The sequence below is a fragment of the Marmota flaviventris genome, chromosome 11, assembly GCF_047511675.1.
Source record: "Marmota flaviventris isolate mMarFla1 chromosome 11, mMarFla1.hap1, whole genome shotgun sequence".
NCBI lineage: Eukaryota > Metazoa > Chordata > Mammalia > Rodentia > Sciuridae > Marmota > Marmota flaviventris.
In genome coordinates, this window is record NC_092508.1 from 23,256,973 (window position 1) to 23,273,224 (window position 16,252).

The window sequence follows — 16,252 nt, forward strand, 5'->3', positions numbered from 1 at the left end:
CAGAGCTTCACTATTTGCTTTTCTCCTTCCAGGACTCATCCGCAGGGGGAGAGGGTGAAAGTCCAGGGCCCAGCATTCAATATCTGCAGTCTCCGTGTTCAGGACACATTGTTGTTGGGAAGGGGTGAATGTTTGCTTTTGGTGGAGATTCTGGGCATCAAACCCAGAAAGGGATGAATATTTGCTTTTTTTTCCCCTTATGGCCCACTTTACTAGGATAGGATTTACTGGGAGAGGATCAGTGATTAACTTCCTTCACCCTCCTCCTCTGGGTTGGACAGTTTTGGGGAATTTTCATTTTCCACATCCTTCAGGTTCAATCCCCCACTAAAAAAATAAAAATAAAAATTAGAGTCATTAAAACTTCTAAGGATTTAGGAAAAAAAGTGCTGTGAATGTTTCTCAAAAATTCTCTATCAGAATTTTAAAACTTACAAGAGTAAAATAAATCACAATGGGGGGAAATACCAAGTTTTTCACCACTTGAAAATTAAAAATCTCTAAACCTCAAAAAATGCTGGAGTTAAATATTTATTCAAAATAAGTCCAAAAGTTATTAGCATTAACACATATAGAGATTGAACAAATTGGTAAGATAATTAGCACTAAGACAATAATTAATAGGTAGATGAAGTTATTGAAAAGATAATTTGCAAGGTTAGCATACAAATGACTAATAAAGTTTTTGTTTAATGTTTAGTTTCACTGATGCAAATTAAAAAGAAACACAAATTATATTGAGTTGCCTAGCGCTGAGGTTCCCAGAATTTCTTGGTTTACTGTGTCCTTAATATTTTAGTAATTTATCAGGGTTTTTTTAGGCCTAAAAGAAATACCTAATAGTTTCATTTAATAAGTAGTCAGCTCCAAACAATTGATTTTTACAATCTAATGGCCATTTTTTAAAAATGTAAATTGGGAAACAAAAATGATATTTTTATTTCATTCTTTTTTTTTTAATTTTTATTGTTGGTTGTTCAAAACATTACATAGTTCTTGATATATCATATCTCACACTTTGATTCAAGTGGGTTATGAACTCCATTTTTACCCTGTATACAGATTGCAGAATCACATCAGTTACACATCCATTGATTTACATATTGCCATACTAGTGTCTGTTGTATTCTGCTGCCTTTCCTGTCCTCTACTGTCCCCCCTCTTTATTTCATTCTTAAATAGCCAAGGTTAATTATAAGTAAGATCATGTGCCTTGGGGATTGTACAACTTCCCAAACCTTGGAAGTAGTTTGTATAATGTCACTCTTTTTTCTTATTCCATGTTGAATTTGACATAGTAGTTACATTGTATTATACCAGCAGTTAAAACCTAACTTCACAAAAATGCAACATCTTTGAAAAGAATGTAATATGCTGTGGTGTTGAAACTGAGCAAGTAGTTTGTAGATATCTGAGAGGTGTTTATTATTTCCCTCAAAAATAGAAAGTATCATATGTTCTCTACCTAAGAATTTGCTTCAGTACCCCAAAGTTCGTTGTTTGGACATAGACTTTGCATGTTAGCAGAGAATTTACTGTTTTAATGGGAGCTCTCTGTTAATGACAGTATGGTGAAATGGTTCTTTCATATACCTCTCATATAAATATTAATTTGCAAGACCTTTTCTGAGTCAGCAGTATAGCAATAGAGATTAAAAACCTTAAAATTTGCTGGGCTTGGTGGCACGCACCTGTAATCCCAGTGGCTCAGGAGGCTGAAGCAGAAGGATTGCAAGTTCAAAGCCAGCCTCAGCAACTTGGAGAGGCCCTCAACAACTTCGTGAGACCCTGTCTCGAAATAAAAAACAAAAAGAAGGATTAGGGATGTGGCTCAGTGGTTAAGTACCCTGTGTTCAAAACAAAACTTTATTTTTTATTTTTACACAAAGTCTATACCATAAAATAGACCACTAACTCAAAGAGTAAAATTTATGGATAAAAACAAAAAAAAATGTGCCATATGTTAATGCTCATCTTTCTTCAGATTGATTTATAATTCCATAAGCAATTATGAATTAAAATAAAATATTAAAAGTCCATTTTGAGAAAGTATATACATTTAATTTTATTAAAGGAAAAGGAATATAATATATGCATATTCTCTGTGGCTGATTTTATGTGTCATGAAAAGTGGTAAATATGTTTTCTGTATATGGATGTTTCTTTGTATGTTTCTATATGTTTAAACATACATACATCTATATAAAGAATAAAACATTTACCAAATATATTAGTACTATTGTAATTTGTTTTATAGGTTCACTAGGAAAACTCTTGAAGTGACCTATTTCAAGAAAATATAAGTGAACAAGGCTGACATGGCTTGGTTGTGCTATATATCTTCATAACACCTTATGAACTTATGGTAAACATTCCTGTTTCAGTATTCTTATGGCCATTTGACTTGTTCTTCTGGGAGTTATGTGGGCACTCTAAGAGTATAGGAATAGCTATTTCTTTATTTCTAATTCTAATTCCTTATAGAGACAGGAAAAATACTAGTAAATGCCAGCAACTTTTTTATCTAATTGAATAGTTGGAAGAATCATCAAGTGTTTTGTTTTGTTTTCTAAAACTTCAATTTGTACCTTATTCCTTAGGTCAATAGTCTATATCTACATCTCTGACAGATTATATCTTCAATTTTCGTTAATGTAGGATTTTTGCTAGGTTAATATGGAAATGGAACATCATTTTAAACCCTAAGGGCATTGGAAGCATAATGCAGGAATATTGTGAACAATTTTATGTCAATAAATTCAAATAGATGCACTGAGTAAATTTCTTAAAATATAGAAATTATCAAAGTGTACTCATGAAGAAATAGATATTTTGAATAGACTTATATTTATTCTAAGAATTGAAATTGAAATTTAACACCTTCCAACACAGTAAAGTCCATATGACTACACTGGTAAATTCTGTCAAACATTTAGTGAAAAGCATAATTAAGGGGAAACACTTGCGAAACAGATTCTTCCAGAGAATAGAAGAGGGAGGAGTACTCTCAAATGAATTTCATGAGTTTGACATTACCCTGATACTAAATCGAAGACACTACAAAATATGAAAACTTTATCTTATAACCCTGTTGAACATAGATGGTCCTTAATAAGACATAGCAATGATCCTTAATAAAAATTTAGCAAATTAAGCCTGTAGTTATGTAAACTAAGTAGGATAACTAAGTAGGATTTATCCCAGTTGTTTAGCACCAGTAATAATCATTCAATATAATTCTTTGTATTAATAAAAACAAAAAGCAAAAAAAGGTATAATCATCTTCTTAGTTGCACAAAGAGCATTTGATGCAATTCAGCATTTGTGCACAAAAAAAATTTTAATAAAAATTTAGTGATAGAATAGAAAGGAGCTTCCTCAACATGATTAAGATCATTTGTGATCTTAATTCTAGATGATATGTCCAACTATATAGGGATCTACCCAAAAGTTTCACTAAGACTTTAAAATGCAAGGAAAATGTAAACATGGAAGTGCAGATATCTCTTCTACATGATGAGAAGAAAGTGAGTGTATTTCTATGTGGAAAGAATGAACAGTTTAAAATTAGAATTCAGTGCCACTTACTAGAGCATCCAGAAATGTATGAAATACTTCAAGAGAAACTTAAATATGTTATAAGAACTATACACTTAAAATTCTTAAGCATTTCTGAGAGAAATTAATGAAGACTTAAACAAATGGAGAGATAGATCACCACTGTTAAATAATTTTTCCTGATATTGAGCCTATCACTTCAACACAATCCCAGTAAATACACCAGCAGCCTTTTTTTGTAGATATTGGCAAACTCACTCTGGAATTTGTTGAGATACAAAGAACCTCAGTAGCCAAAAAATTTTGAAAAAGCAAAGTTAGATGACTTACCCTACCCACTCTAAAGACTGACTAGTTAAGACTTGATCTGTTGGTTTAAGGATTGACATAAAGATTAATAGAATAATAATGGAATAGAGTCCAGAGTACCCCCAAATACATGGCAAATTGATTTTCACCAAAAATATTTTAGTCTTAAAGTATATTGTTTTCTACAGATGGTGCAAAAACAACTAGGAATCCAATCACAGACTATCTGTAACTACAATAATGTGTACATTGTATGTATATTTATGTTCTCTGTATACACACATATTTTGTAATACCTGCTATATATATATATATATATATATATATATATATATATATATGCACATACACATACACATACATACACACACATTTTCATTTCCTGAGAGCTAAAGGGCAAGCATCTAAATTAGACACCCTAGACAAAAGACACAGCTCATGTTTCAGAAATTTCAGAATATCAAGGACAAAGGGATGATGCTAACAGCTTTCAGATAAGCAGCCCACATATTAAGCTACATTTGCATCAGACTTTTTAAAAGAAATGGGACATTCGTAGGTCAGTGGAACAAAGCTTTGAAAATGTTAAGAGAAAATGATTTCCAGCCTAGAAATTCTATAGCCAAGAAAGAGAGGAAAACATGGGATTAGGCAATCAAGGAAGCCAGTCATGAGGGAATACAAAGACAGTCTCAGGACAACAGTTGTATAATAAACCTAAAGTACCATCACTTCCATTAGGATCAGGAAGTGCAGATAGCTGTGAAAAGGCAAGAAGGGAGTTGGGATGGCACAGAACCTGAGGCACTGAGACCCTTGAGTGTTTAGAAAAATTATTAGTAGGTATGGGAACATTTGGGGAAGGGAAAAGTAGCACTAGGTACAGAAACACAAGCAAAAGTAAAAAAAAGAGACAATTATTAACAAGGAAAAATTGAAAGTTTTGCCAAAAAGGAACTGTAATCACTGTTGAGCCAAGTAGTATATTATGATTGATATTTTCATTAATAATGGAAATTTTCATTTTTGTACTATTAATCAGAAATTGTTATATAACTATTAAAAGAAAAGGAGAATTGAAAGGATGTTTGTAAGAGAGCTGAATCCTTAATTACCAGGACAGAAAGGCAATATATTATCTCAAAACTTGATAAATTACGAAAAACTTATATATTAGTTAGAAATATGGATATAATCACTGGAAGAAGGAGTTGAAATGGTTGCTTTTTGGGATAATTAGATTGCTGGAATCCAGACAGGAAAGAAAGTATGCATTTCATTAAATTCCTTTTAGGTATCTTTGGGTTTTTTCCAAGTATGGACATATATAACTGTGGTTAAAAAAGAAAGAAAGAAAAATAATCATTAGATTGAAAATTAAAAGACGTAGGAATACTAACCAGAGTAAGTAATTCCACATTAACATAATTCTGTAATCTATAAGAAAATTGTTACTTACTAGCAGGAAAAAAGTACCATTTCATAACAGGAAAATTTTCAAGATGCATTGTTCAATAAAATAAGCAGATTATAAAATACAGCATATAAGGGCTGGGGTTGTGGCTCAACGGTAGAGCGCTCGCCTCACATGTGTGAGACCCTGGGTTCGACCCTAAGCACCATATACAAATAAATGAACAAAATAAAGATATTGTAAAAAAAATACAGCATTTAAGATAACCCAGTTTTATAACAAAATTTATCTTTGTGTGTATAGAAAAATTCAAGAGGATAATTCAGAAATGCCAAATACAGTTACCTGATTTCTTGGTAAATTTTTAAAAACTTTATATGAATGTATTGCTTCTGAAATTAGAAAATGATGTAAGAAAAACTGATGAGATAAAACTAAAGAGTTACCAAGTGATGTCATCCTTGAAAAGTCCATTTGTAAGTTATTTCTATGAACAAGACACCATTCTAAACTCTTTAGAAGCTACAAAGGTACATGATAGCATTTAATTTCCCAAGTAGCTCACAATGTTATATAGGAGATGAAAATGAATACCGTGCATAAAAGACACAGATAATATAAGGTAGAAGAGTAAAAGTGTCCCACGCTTGAATGGCCAATACAATCACAGTTCTCTAAGAAAGATCACTTTTAGATGGAAGGGCATTCAAGAGATCCTTGAGAACGAAGGAGGAGACTTGAAGAGGCAGAAATTGGATTAAGCCACTCAGAAACATACAAACAAACAACAACAACAAAACACCCCAAAAACCTAAGACTCAGAAGTGTAAGTGCAGGGTAATTTTGCTGAGATGGGAGGTATGCTTTGTGGCCAATTTGCATAGGATGCTGAAAACCACATAGAGCTATTCAGTAGAAGTTTGCCCTCAATGAAGGCAGTGTTCAAGAAGGGGGTAAAATAATTACACACAGGAAGAGAAACCCTATTTGAAACATATTATGCTAGCCCAGAATTTAAAGGAAGAGATAAACTTGAAAAACATTGAAGCAGTTGAGTTCACAGAAACTAGCGATATTTGGAAGTGAGAATAGGAGGCAACAAAAGTGGCCACGTTATTGTGAGTCTGGATTATTATTAGACTAGTTGCCACACTAACACAAAAGGGCTGCTATCAGAATAAGGAGGGAGTTTTGTGGAGGAAGATAATTGTAGATATCTGAATGCAAAATTTGATTTCAGGGGACTATCCATGAGATGATACTTAAAAGGCCGTAGGTAATATAGTTTTGAATTTCAGTCAGTCACTCAGTAAATACATATCTTCTCCTACATTTTTAGTAATAAGTATGATAAGCATTATCAATTTATAAGTAAAACATCATCTTTGTCCTATGGAGCTCCGCGTTTGGACTAGGGAAAAACAGATATCAAGTGGATCATTATAGAGCAACTGTCATGTCATGTATCAAAACAGATGTTTGCGTTATGTGGAAGGGAATCTCGAGATCATGAAGAGTGTAGGTGGCCAGCAGGAGTTCACAAACAGGGAATCATTCCACACATCATGTGGATGTTTCTTAGAAATGAAGACTTAATCTAGAGAGCAAAGAGGAAGAATATTATACTGAAACCAAAATCTGGAAGAACGTGTTTGTCTACAAATTGGGAAGAGGTTGAGAAGCCAGTGAAGGCGAGCACAGAATCGCATTCCAGAAACAAAAAGGAGATTCAAGACACAAGGTGGTTTGGTGGTGACTGAGAAATTAGGAAGTTTTAGAATTGCTAAAAATTCACTGGATTTAGTAATTAGGAGGCTATTGACTTTAAGATGTTCAATAATATCAGAATGACAGTGTTTTATTTGATGAGAATGTATAATAATAACCATTATAAAAACAAAAATTACAGTACAGGTCCTCTCCTATGACTATATATATGCTATATTTGTTGAGAAAATATGTGTATTTACTTACAAATAAATGAACTCCTAATTTGCAGATAAACTTGTCACGTAGAGAGTAACTATAAAGAATATCTCCTTGGACTTGATACTATTAAGAAATAATATCAAGGAACTGATAGGAAATGATCTTATGAGGATAGTTGGCCATTGCATTTGCAGGTGACGTTTGAAAAATATTTCCAAAGAGTATTCAGGCAGAATGTGGACCTTGAAGAAAACAATCGATAACAGTTCTTAGAAATTCTGAAATGCTACTCCTCCACCCACCCCAACCCCTACCCCAATTTTCTGACTACTATTTTTCCTTTATTGTTTTACCCTAAATGCTCCTATCTCTGACAGTTTCCTGTTCAAATTTTTCACACTAAATATGGTCCCCATGTCATACTAGCACATTATTCATTTGTTCCATAGAACCAACCATAATCTGTAATACACTGTTTGTGTATTTATTGTCTGTCTTCCTCCCTTGGCTGTCATTTACCTAATATTAGGCGTCATGAGAATTTGTTCTCCACTTTGCCTTTCAGCTTCACCACAGTGTTGTTACAATTCAAATCTATATTGAATGAATGAAAGATAGGAAGATAAGGTAGAGTGTTCCCAAAGCAAATTTCTTGGAGATGGAATAGTTACAAGGCATGTCAAAGTCCAACATGTTACCCAGTATTTGAGTTGTTTGAGTAGTATGAAAATTAAAAGGTGAGAAAATTGAGGCTATACCTTTAGAACATTTGCTCAGATCCCCGTTGGACTCACTAAGAACAAGGAGGAGATGAAGAGAATGAAGTGATGTTTCAGAGTACATCCATGACAAAATGGATGAAGTAGTAAAGTATATGGGTGGGTGGAAAATGCACTGAGAGCAGTGAAGAGTGTAGTGCCTTTTCCTCCTTGTCAGGGGAGTGGTGAGTCTGTGGATGGTTAGGAGGCAGGAGAAATGGAATGGAGCCATGTTTCAATTCAACTGAGGAGCCATGAAGGTTGCTCATTGAAATAAGGGGAAGTCTAGGAGGACATATTCACAGCAAAACAGAGGTATCATAAGACTGGGTAACAGGACTAACAAGTATTAGTTAGCTACAATATAAGTGTATATTATTAATCAGTTAATAGACACATTTAGTGTAAATTCATCACTATTTCTAGAAAAAAATGAATAATGCTAATAGCAAACAGGGACTTTTTGTTATGTAGTTCCACATCTTGGACTATAATTACACATAAATATATTTATATTATTTACACTGTTTTGATTAAAAATATTTTCTTGTGTTCTTGTAGTGATATAATTCTGTACAATAGTCACATCTACTTATCAGAAATTATTGGTTCCGAAAAACACTTTGCCTAGTATTTTGTTAAATGACTAATCATGCCTTAAAAAACTTTTAAGAGAATTTACCAAAAAATATATAATTATGAAATAACTTATTTTATTTTGTATAGATCTCAAATACAACCTAAGGATTTTTTTTTTTTTTTTTTTGGTTTTTAAAATTCAGTCCAGTGAAACATTCAGGTAGCTTGAGTACTTTGCTTTCTTATAGTATTTTAGTTTCTCTTGTGACCAGTCTCATCACCTGGGTTTGTAAGGTGACTGGAATTAAGGGTGCTATCTTCTGTCATGAAAGAGTTGCCTGTCTTTTCTCTTGGCAAAACTCAGATTCCTGTGGGAGTCAAATGAGAGATGAGGCCTGATTAACGCTGTGTTTTATGACTGAGGGCTTTGGAACAGACCACCTGGCGTTTTTGTTGCTCTGTATTCATTTAAAACTAAGAATCCTAAGAGTCAAAGCGCTCAGTGAAATCCTCATGAATAATCATACATTAAAACCTCTTTCCATAGAGGTTGTTTTTAATCAATTTTATAAAGTTTTGTACAGGAATGTCATAGTACATATTTTAATAGCTATACTGAGATAATGGCTCCCTATTAAGGGAAAATTCATTTCCCAAATGTGAGATGTTTTAGAAAATATCACTTTCATTGTAACTAAATATGTCGGGCTTCCATAATTCCTGTTAATAATCCTGACTCCAACACCTACTGGCTAATTCTTAGTATTATAAAAGCATGCTGGTATGGAAGAATACACTTATATACTGCAAAGTTTTACATGTGTGAATAGTCATTACCAAGGTGGAAAGAAAAGAGAAACTCTCTACTTTTATCTGTACTTTTTCTCACCACTTGCATCTTTTTAATCTTCTTGGTACCCATGAATAATCTCTTTTTGTTTAAACCATGACATTTTAAGTTGTTGCATTTTAATTTTTCTTTAGAAAAATGTCCTACTCTTACAAAAAAAAAATGTATCTAGGATACTCCTGATTTGTATTTTGAATGAGTCAAAGCTGACATAATTTTGTAAGTGTAAATGTGTTTAGAGTCAGATAATTTGAAAATTGATCATCAGTCCCACAGAGTCGGGAATACAGTCAGAACGTGAGTTTGATTCAGTATTTCCCCTATTGCTGAAGGTACCAGCTGCCTGTCTTCTTAGTGTATTTTAGTCTTAGTAGAAATTTATTATCTTTTCTTGCCTAAACGGGAATGTGGGAGGAGAAAGAGATATAAGTCTGAAAAGCATATAAATGCTTCCTCCAAACTGTCAAAAGTTAGCTGTTAATTTCGCTTTGGACGTGGATGAGACTCACAGCATCCTACCCTTGTTCTCTTTGCAGTGGGTAAACCTCACAAGTGCAACTACTGTGGACGAAGCTACAAGCAGCGCAGTTCACTGGAGGAGCACAAGGAACGCTGCCACAACTATCTCCAGAATGTCAGCATGGAGGCTGCTGGGCAGGTCATGAGTCACCATGGTGGGTAGCAATAGCGTCGCGATTTTCATGCCCTCCTGTGCTGCTCCTGTAGTCTTTTATGGGCTAAATAGTTCCCTCCACCCTTCAACATGAAGATCAAATCTTACTCTGTTTCAATTTAGATCATATTAACTTTGTATGGGATTATCTTTTTAAACACTTGAAATGAGCTGAGCTTTGGGATACATCCATACGTTGCCAACAAGCTCTACTGAGTTTTTATGATACTCCCAAATTACTTCGGATAATGTTTGAATTCATGTAACACTGGCAGCCAGTCTTTACTACGCCAAGGGAAGCTACTGTTTTCTCTAACCAAACGTTAGAAATGGTTCCACACAAGGCTGTAGGTCTCCAGAAAGAATGAATTGCTTATTTGCATTATTTCTTGTGTTGGGAAAATATTCAGTGATATAATTTGAATTTTCTCCAATCTATCTTATAATGAATCTGAGAAATTATTAATTTTGGTTTCACATGTGTGAAACATGATTTAGACTAAACTTTGACACCATCACCCTCCTAAAAAACATTCTCTAAGCAAAACAGCCTGATTTCCACAATACACAGTGACAAGAAGGTTGTCCTTAAGGCTCACGAATTCATAAGTCTCAATTCACAAAACGTCAATTTTAGTAAGTCAGCCTTACAAAGGAAAGTGATGGATTTCAGTTCTTTAGATTTCTACTTTCTGTCTTGCCTAATTATATATACATATATTATATGTATATATATATTATTTTTAATTGTAGTTGGACACAATAACTTTATTTTATTTATTTTTTTAATGTGGTGCTGATGATCAAACCCAGTGCCTCACACGTGCTAGGTGAGCACTCTACCACTGAGTCACTACCCCACCCCCTAATTATATTTTTATACTGACTGATTTTATTATTCATGTGAATTCAAAAATCTTATTGATATATTTCTATCCTTATTTAAAAATGGTTGGCTGAGGGGCTGGGGATGTGGCTCAAGTGGTAGCACGCACCCCTAGCATGTGTGAGGCACTGGGTTCGATTCTCAGCACCCCATAAAAATGAAATAAATATATTGTGTCCACCTAAAACTAAAAAATAAATATTTTTTAAAAATGGTTGGCTAATATTGAATGGTAGTTTTCTTTACTTACATTTAAAAATACAAATATTCTTTTATTGGCTTAGATATAGTACCTTGAGGATAATTTATGGGTTTTTTTTTTTTTTTGGTTTATGTGTTTATGGGTTTTATGGGGATGTGCTTATTAGATCAGTATCTAATAAATTATATAATTGTTATAAAAATTTTTAATTTCTTTAAATTTTATTAAACTATAAAATTATTTGTTGTTGAGAATTAAAATTTTAAATGTTTGTTGTTATTCTAAATAATTTACATATTTCCTTGTATTAAGGATAGGTTCTGTAATCTAAAGAATCTGATTTAATTCCATTAGTTGTTACGATTGAGTCCATTTATTTTTATATTACTAACACTTTTGTTTGTATTTGAACTCTTTTTGTATTGCAAGTTTTATTGCCTGAGCATGCAAGCATGACATAGGGCCCACAGCATAGAGGTTATAAAATGGTGGGCTGTGAAGTCCAGTCACCCTGGTCTGCTGCTGTAGTGTCATAGGCATAGTGTAAGAAGTAAATGGTATCAGATGTACAGTAAACACCCCCCAAATAATTCGTACATTTTAGGACATTAAATACTAAGAAACAGAAATCTGTCCTCCCCTATGAAGTCGTCACTTGCCACTGTTAAGAAGTACAGGTTCCCTTGACCTCCTTAGAACACTGTTTTGGATTTAAGGATTGCCTAAGTCAGGGGACTCATGGAGATCGGGAGCATTCCAGAGCTTCCCAGAGATCCCTTATGGCATCACTACTACTTTTCCTGTTTTCCCACTGTTCTAACATTTGATTGGAATAACATGCACATTCTGTTGATTATTTTTTTCCATTTAGTTATTTATGAAACTCCAAATGGCATACATACCCAAATAATCAAAATAGAGTTTCTCCTAAAAGATTTTATATTATTGCAGGAAAATAAGGTATAAATAAATAATTATAACCAACATTTGGCTCATTGCACTGTCATAGAATTACTATTGACAAGAAAGTTAGGTGTATTTTGGGAAGAGAAAAAGACGTCTTGTAAACAACTGGGACTTCGGTATTGCCCTTTATTTCCCAGATTTCTTGGATCTTTTCAGACACAAGCCCTTTATAGGTGGTGCCAAAGCTGGGACAGAGGAGCACGAGTGGGACAGAGAAAGAGGGAAAGCCAAGGAGAAGTAGAGGAGGAAGATAATTCTTGATGTCATGGATAGAGTTGAATATTTGTTCTTAAATACTAGATACCATTTTAACCACATTAACCATAATATGAATGCCATTTTCTACCATACTTTTCTAGGTTTGTTGTAACAATAATTTGGGGTCATCATTAATCTCCTTTTTCTTTTATTGACCTGCTTAATGAAGAGTTGACTTTATGAGGTAGGAGTTGGTACATCCATGAGAGAGAAAACTGTATGTAGAAACCACATAAGTTCATCATTAATCTTGTCACACACACGCATAGCATGGCCAAGGTCTCCTTTTCAACAGAGCCACAATAAAATTCATATTTATCCCATCCCTCTCTTCTTTTCCTGCTATATATTATCTACTTCTTTTCTTTCCCTTTTAGTGGTAGGAGTTAGGGTTGCCAGTTAGTGTGGTTGCTGTTAAATCTATAAAGGGAATTTTTGTTCATTTCTAATAGAGTTATTTTTCCTAACATCTCTTTTCCAAAACAAGTTCATCCCATATTGGCTCTTCTATTAAGGAAATGTCTGAAGGAAAAAAAAAAAAAAGACATTCTTCCACTTCATTCAGAAAACATTTATTGAGGGCTTGCTTGCTCTTTGCCAAGATCTATGAAACATTTAGGGAATTTAAAGATAAATGAACACAATGTCTTTTGTATACTTACATTCTGTTAGGAAAAACATACATTTTAAATATAATAAGATGAAACGAAGCAAAATTGTTAATAAAGATGTGTTTGCAGTTTGGGAGCATGGATGTAGGGGTAGCCTGATGGAGAAGACAAGGAAAGCTTCTTATATGACACAGTGTTTTGATATGAGCATTAGAGATGGTAAGAGTCACAGGTATCTGACAGGACACAGAGGCTGCTCATTCCATGCAGAGAACAGGGAAGAGGCTTGAAGGAATAAAGAATCCTTAACAGATTATTTGACACTGGGTATGATTGGAGCTAAAGGAGTGGCAGGAAATAAGACTGAGTTTAGGAGACCGTGATGCAGAAGCAGAGTCTTTTTTACTAATGAAGTCTCAACACTACATAGTGATGGGAAACCACCGGCTAATCAAATGTGCATATTTGAAACACAAATGTCACCGATGTAGAATAGAGGACTGACATCTGTCTGGCGCAGGGCGTGAGTGTAAGGAGAGACCCAAAGTGATAGTGCCAAGGAAAAGATGAAGGCGCAGTGGTGGGACAAGACTCTGAGAGGAACATTAAAAACATATTTAGGAAGTTGAATAAAAAGTTTTTATAAATGTTGATTGATTTTGAGGAAAGGAGAGGAATTTCATGACTTTTAGTTTCAGAAATACAGATAACAATGAATTGGTTTTCGTGGCAGATTATTTATCTTATTTCTGTGTTGTCTTTATGCTCATTTTTCATGACTGCTCAGCTTGAAGACAAAGCTTTAAAAACCAAACTGTGTAATTAATTGCCTTCTTTCCAGAAGACAAAAATCAAAGTGTGAACCAGAAAGTCAGCCAACTTGAAAGCTATGATTTCATAGGTTTGCACTTTGGATTATTTTGGAAAGGGAGGTTCTTTTCCCCAACCATGGAGGTATAATTGAGAGTTTACAAACTTTCTATTTAGTATTTTTGTCTTATGTCCATTGTGTGACATCATTTCCTTTGGTAAGTTATATTGTAAAGATCCATTGAATAGAGTGTCTCACATAGAAAGTCAAATAAATTGCCATCTCTGAGGCTTTTACCAACTATTGGAAGAAACAACCAATAAACCAACAATTAGAGGACCGTGTGGCAAGTGTCACAGGGCACAGAGGACAGGTACCTAAATCAGACTGGATTTCCAAGAAGAATTTCTAGGGGAATTTATGTAAAGTTTGAAAGGTAAAAATAACAAGCTAGTAAGTGGAGAGTGGCATTTCATGCAGAGTGAATAGCATATATGAAGAAACAAAAGTCTAAAAGACCACGGAGAGCTAAGGACCTGATAGGAAATTTGTACATTTGGAGCCCAATTTGTAAAGACAAGAGAAGGTTGTGAGAGTAAAGATATATGTTCTGTACCAAACATCCAGGGCCTACTGTTCTAGGCAAAGAATTTTGTACTTTAACCTAAAAGATAGGATTGCATTTATATTTTATTGATAGAAATATGGACACAGATCAGAGGAGTCAAGAAACACAGACCAACCAGGAGATTGTTGCTGTGGTGTAGGGGGGCTCAGTGGCCTGGAATATATAGAAAGATTAGGTAATTGAGAGCAGCTGCAGATGTGGATTCTAAAACACTTGGTACCTTTATGAGTGTTTGTAATGAGATGTGGTAGGGAGGAGGCAAGGCCTGAAACAGGATGAGAGGAAGAAATCTGGGATTAACCACAGGTATACAGCATGAATGATGGAATAGTTCATAGTGCTATTTATTGGGATGGAAGTTAGAAAAATAGGCTTGGGAACCAAAGGGAGATTTCAGTTTTTGAACACATCTTTTTTTTTTTTTTGGTGGTGCTGGGGATTAGAACCCAGGGCCCTGTGCATATGAGGCAAGCCCTCTACCAACTGAACTATATCCCCAGCCCTTGAACACATCTTTGATAGTCAAGCAAAACTGTCCAGGAAAAAGTTGAAAAATACACACAAACAAACATACATATCTTGAGCTTCTGAGAGAGGTCTGAGTAGGAAATAAAGATGTGGTAGCCATCATTATATAGGTAGTATGAAGTAATAGGTTTTAATAAAGTATCTTAATCCATTTTAAGTTGCTATAACAAAATACCTAAGATTGGGTATTTTATAAGGAAAAGAGGTTCAATTTGAATGATGGTTTTGGAGGCTCAAGAGCAAGACACTGACTTCGGCCTCTAGTGAGGAGCCTCATGTCATATAGCATCATGTGTTGGAATCATGTATAAGAGAGAACTCTCATGATGAGAGCAGAAGCGAGAGAGCCAAGAGGGACTGAGCTTTCTCTTTTTATCAGCTGAGTCTCCTGGGAACTAATCCACTCCTGCGAAACCTAAGCCACTCTGTGAGACTAGCTTTAATCCCTTCACAAGGTCTGTGCCCCAGTGACTTAATCAGCTTCCACTAGGCCCCACCATCTTTCAGTATCGTTACATCATGGACCAAGTTTCTAGCACATGAACATATCCAAACCACAGTGAAGGCAATACAGATAAATATATTGAGACACCTAGAAGGCCAAGAACACACTGGGAATAATAAGAGAGCAATGAAGATGAGTAAAAACAGTATCGGGTATGAGGTATCAGAAGCAAATCGAGTATCAGCACTGTTGAATGCTGTCAAGAAAATAACTCATGTAAATGAGAAGTTTTGGTTTTAGATTTAGTGACATGGAGAAAACTTGTGACAAAATTCAAGACATCTGTTTTGCCTGCCTGATGTCCCTTCCCTCTTCTCTTGATAATATGAGTTCCACGTTCCTTTTTGAGAACTTTCTCCCATTGCATGCAGCTATTGGGGATGTCAGTGCAGTTCCGCAGCCCTGTCCTGTCCAGGGGTATACCTGTGACTTAATATAGGTCCTTCGTTCTGTTTCTTCTTGGAATTTGAATTTTAAGATAAAAACCAAACAAAACCAACCAACCAACAAATGAAATGCATGTTAGGGCCACTGTGGTGGTGCATGCTTATAATCCCAGCTACTTGGGAGGCTGAGGCAGGAGGATCACAAGTTTGAGGCCAGTCAGGCCAAGTTAACAAAACCCTATATCAAAATAAATTTTTACAGAGGGATAGAGATGTTGCTCTGTGGTAGAGTTTCTGTCTGGTATGCACATGGTCCTAGATTCGATCCCCAGTCTGGAAGGAAGGAAAGTAAAAGCTATATTGGGAGTACTATTATGGTTCTGCCTTTATGGTTCATCAAT

General features: G+C 34.7%; 1 protein-coding gene across 4 annotated transcripts in view; it reads left to right on the forward strand.

Moving 5' to 3' along the window:
- Ikzf2 (IKAROS family zinc finger 2) overlaps positions 1–16,252 on the forward strand; it is a 150,759-nt gene that overhangs the window by 117,442 nt on the left and 17,065 nt on the right. For all 4 annotated transcript variants that reach the window (XM_027941802.2, XM_071618841.1, XM_071618842.1 and 1 more), the window contains one exon: positions 9,934–10,071. In XM_027941802.2, coding sequence (XP_027797603.1) covers positions 9,934–10,071 — 138 coding nt within the window. The remainder of the gene's footprint in view (positions 1–9,933; positions 10,072–16,252) is intronic.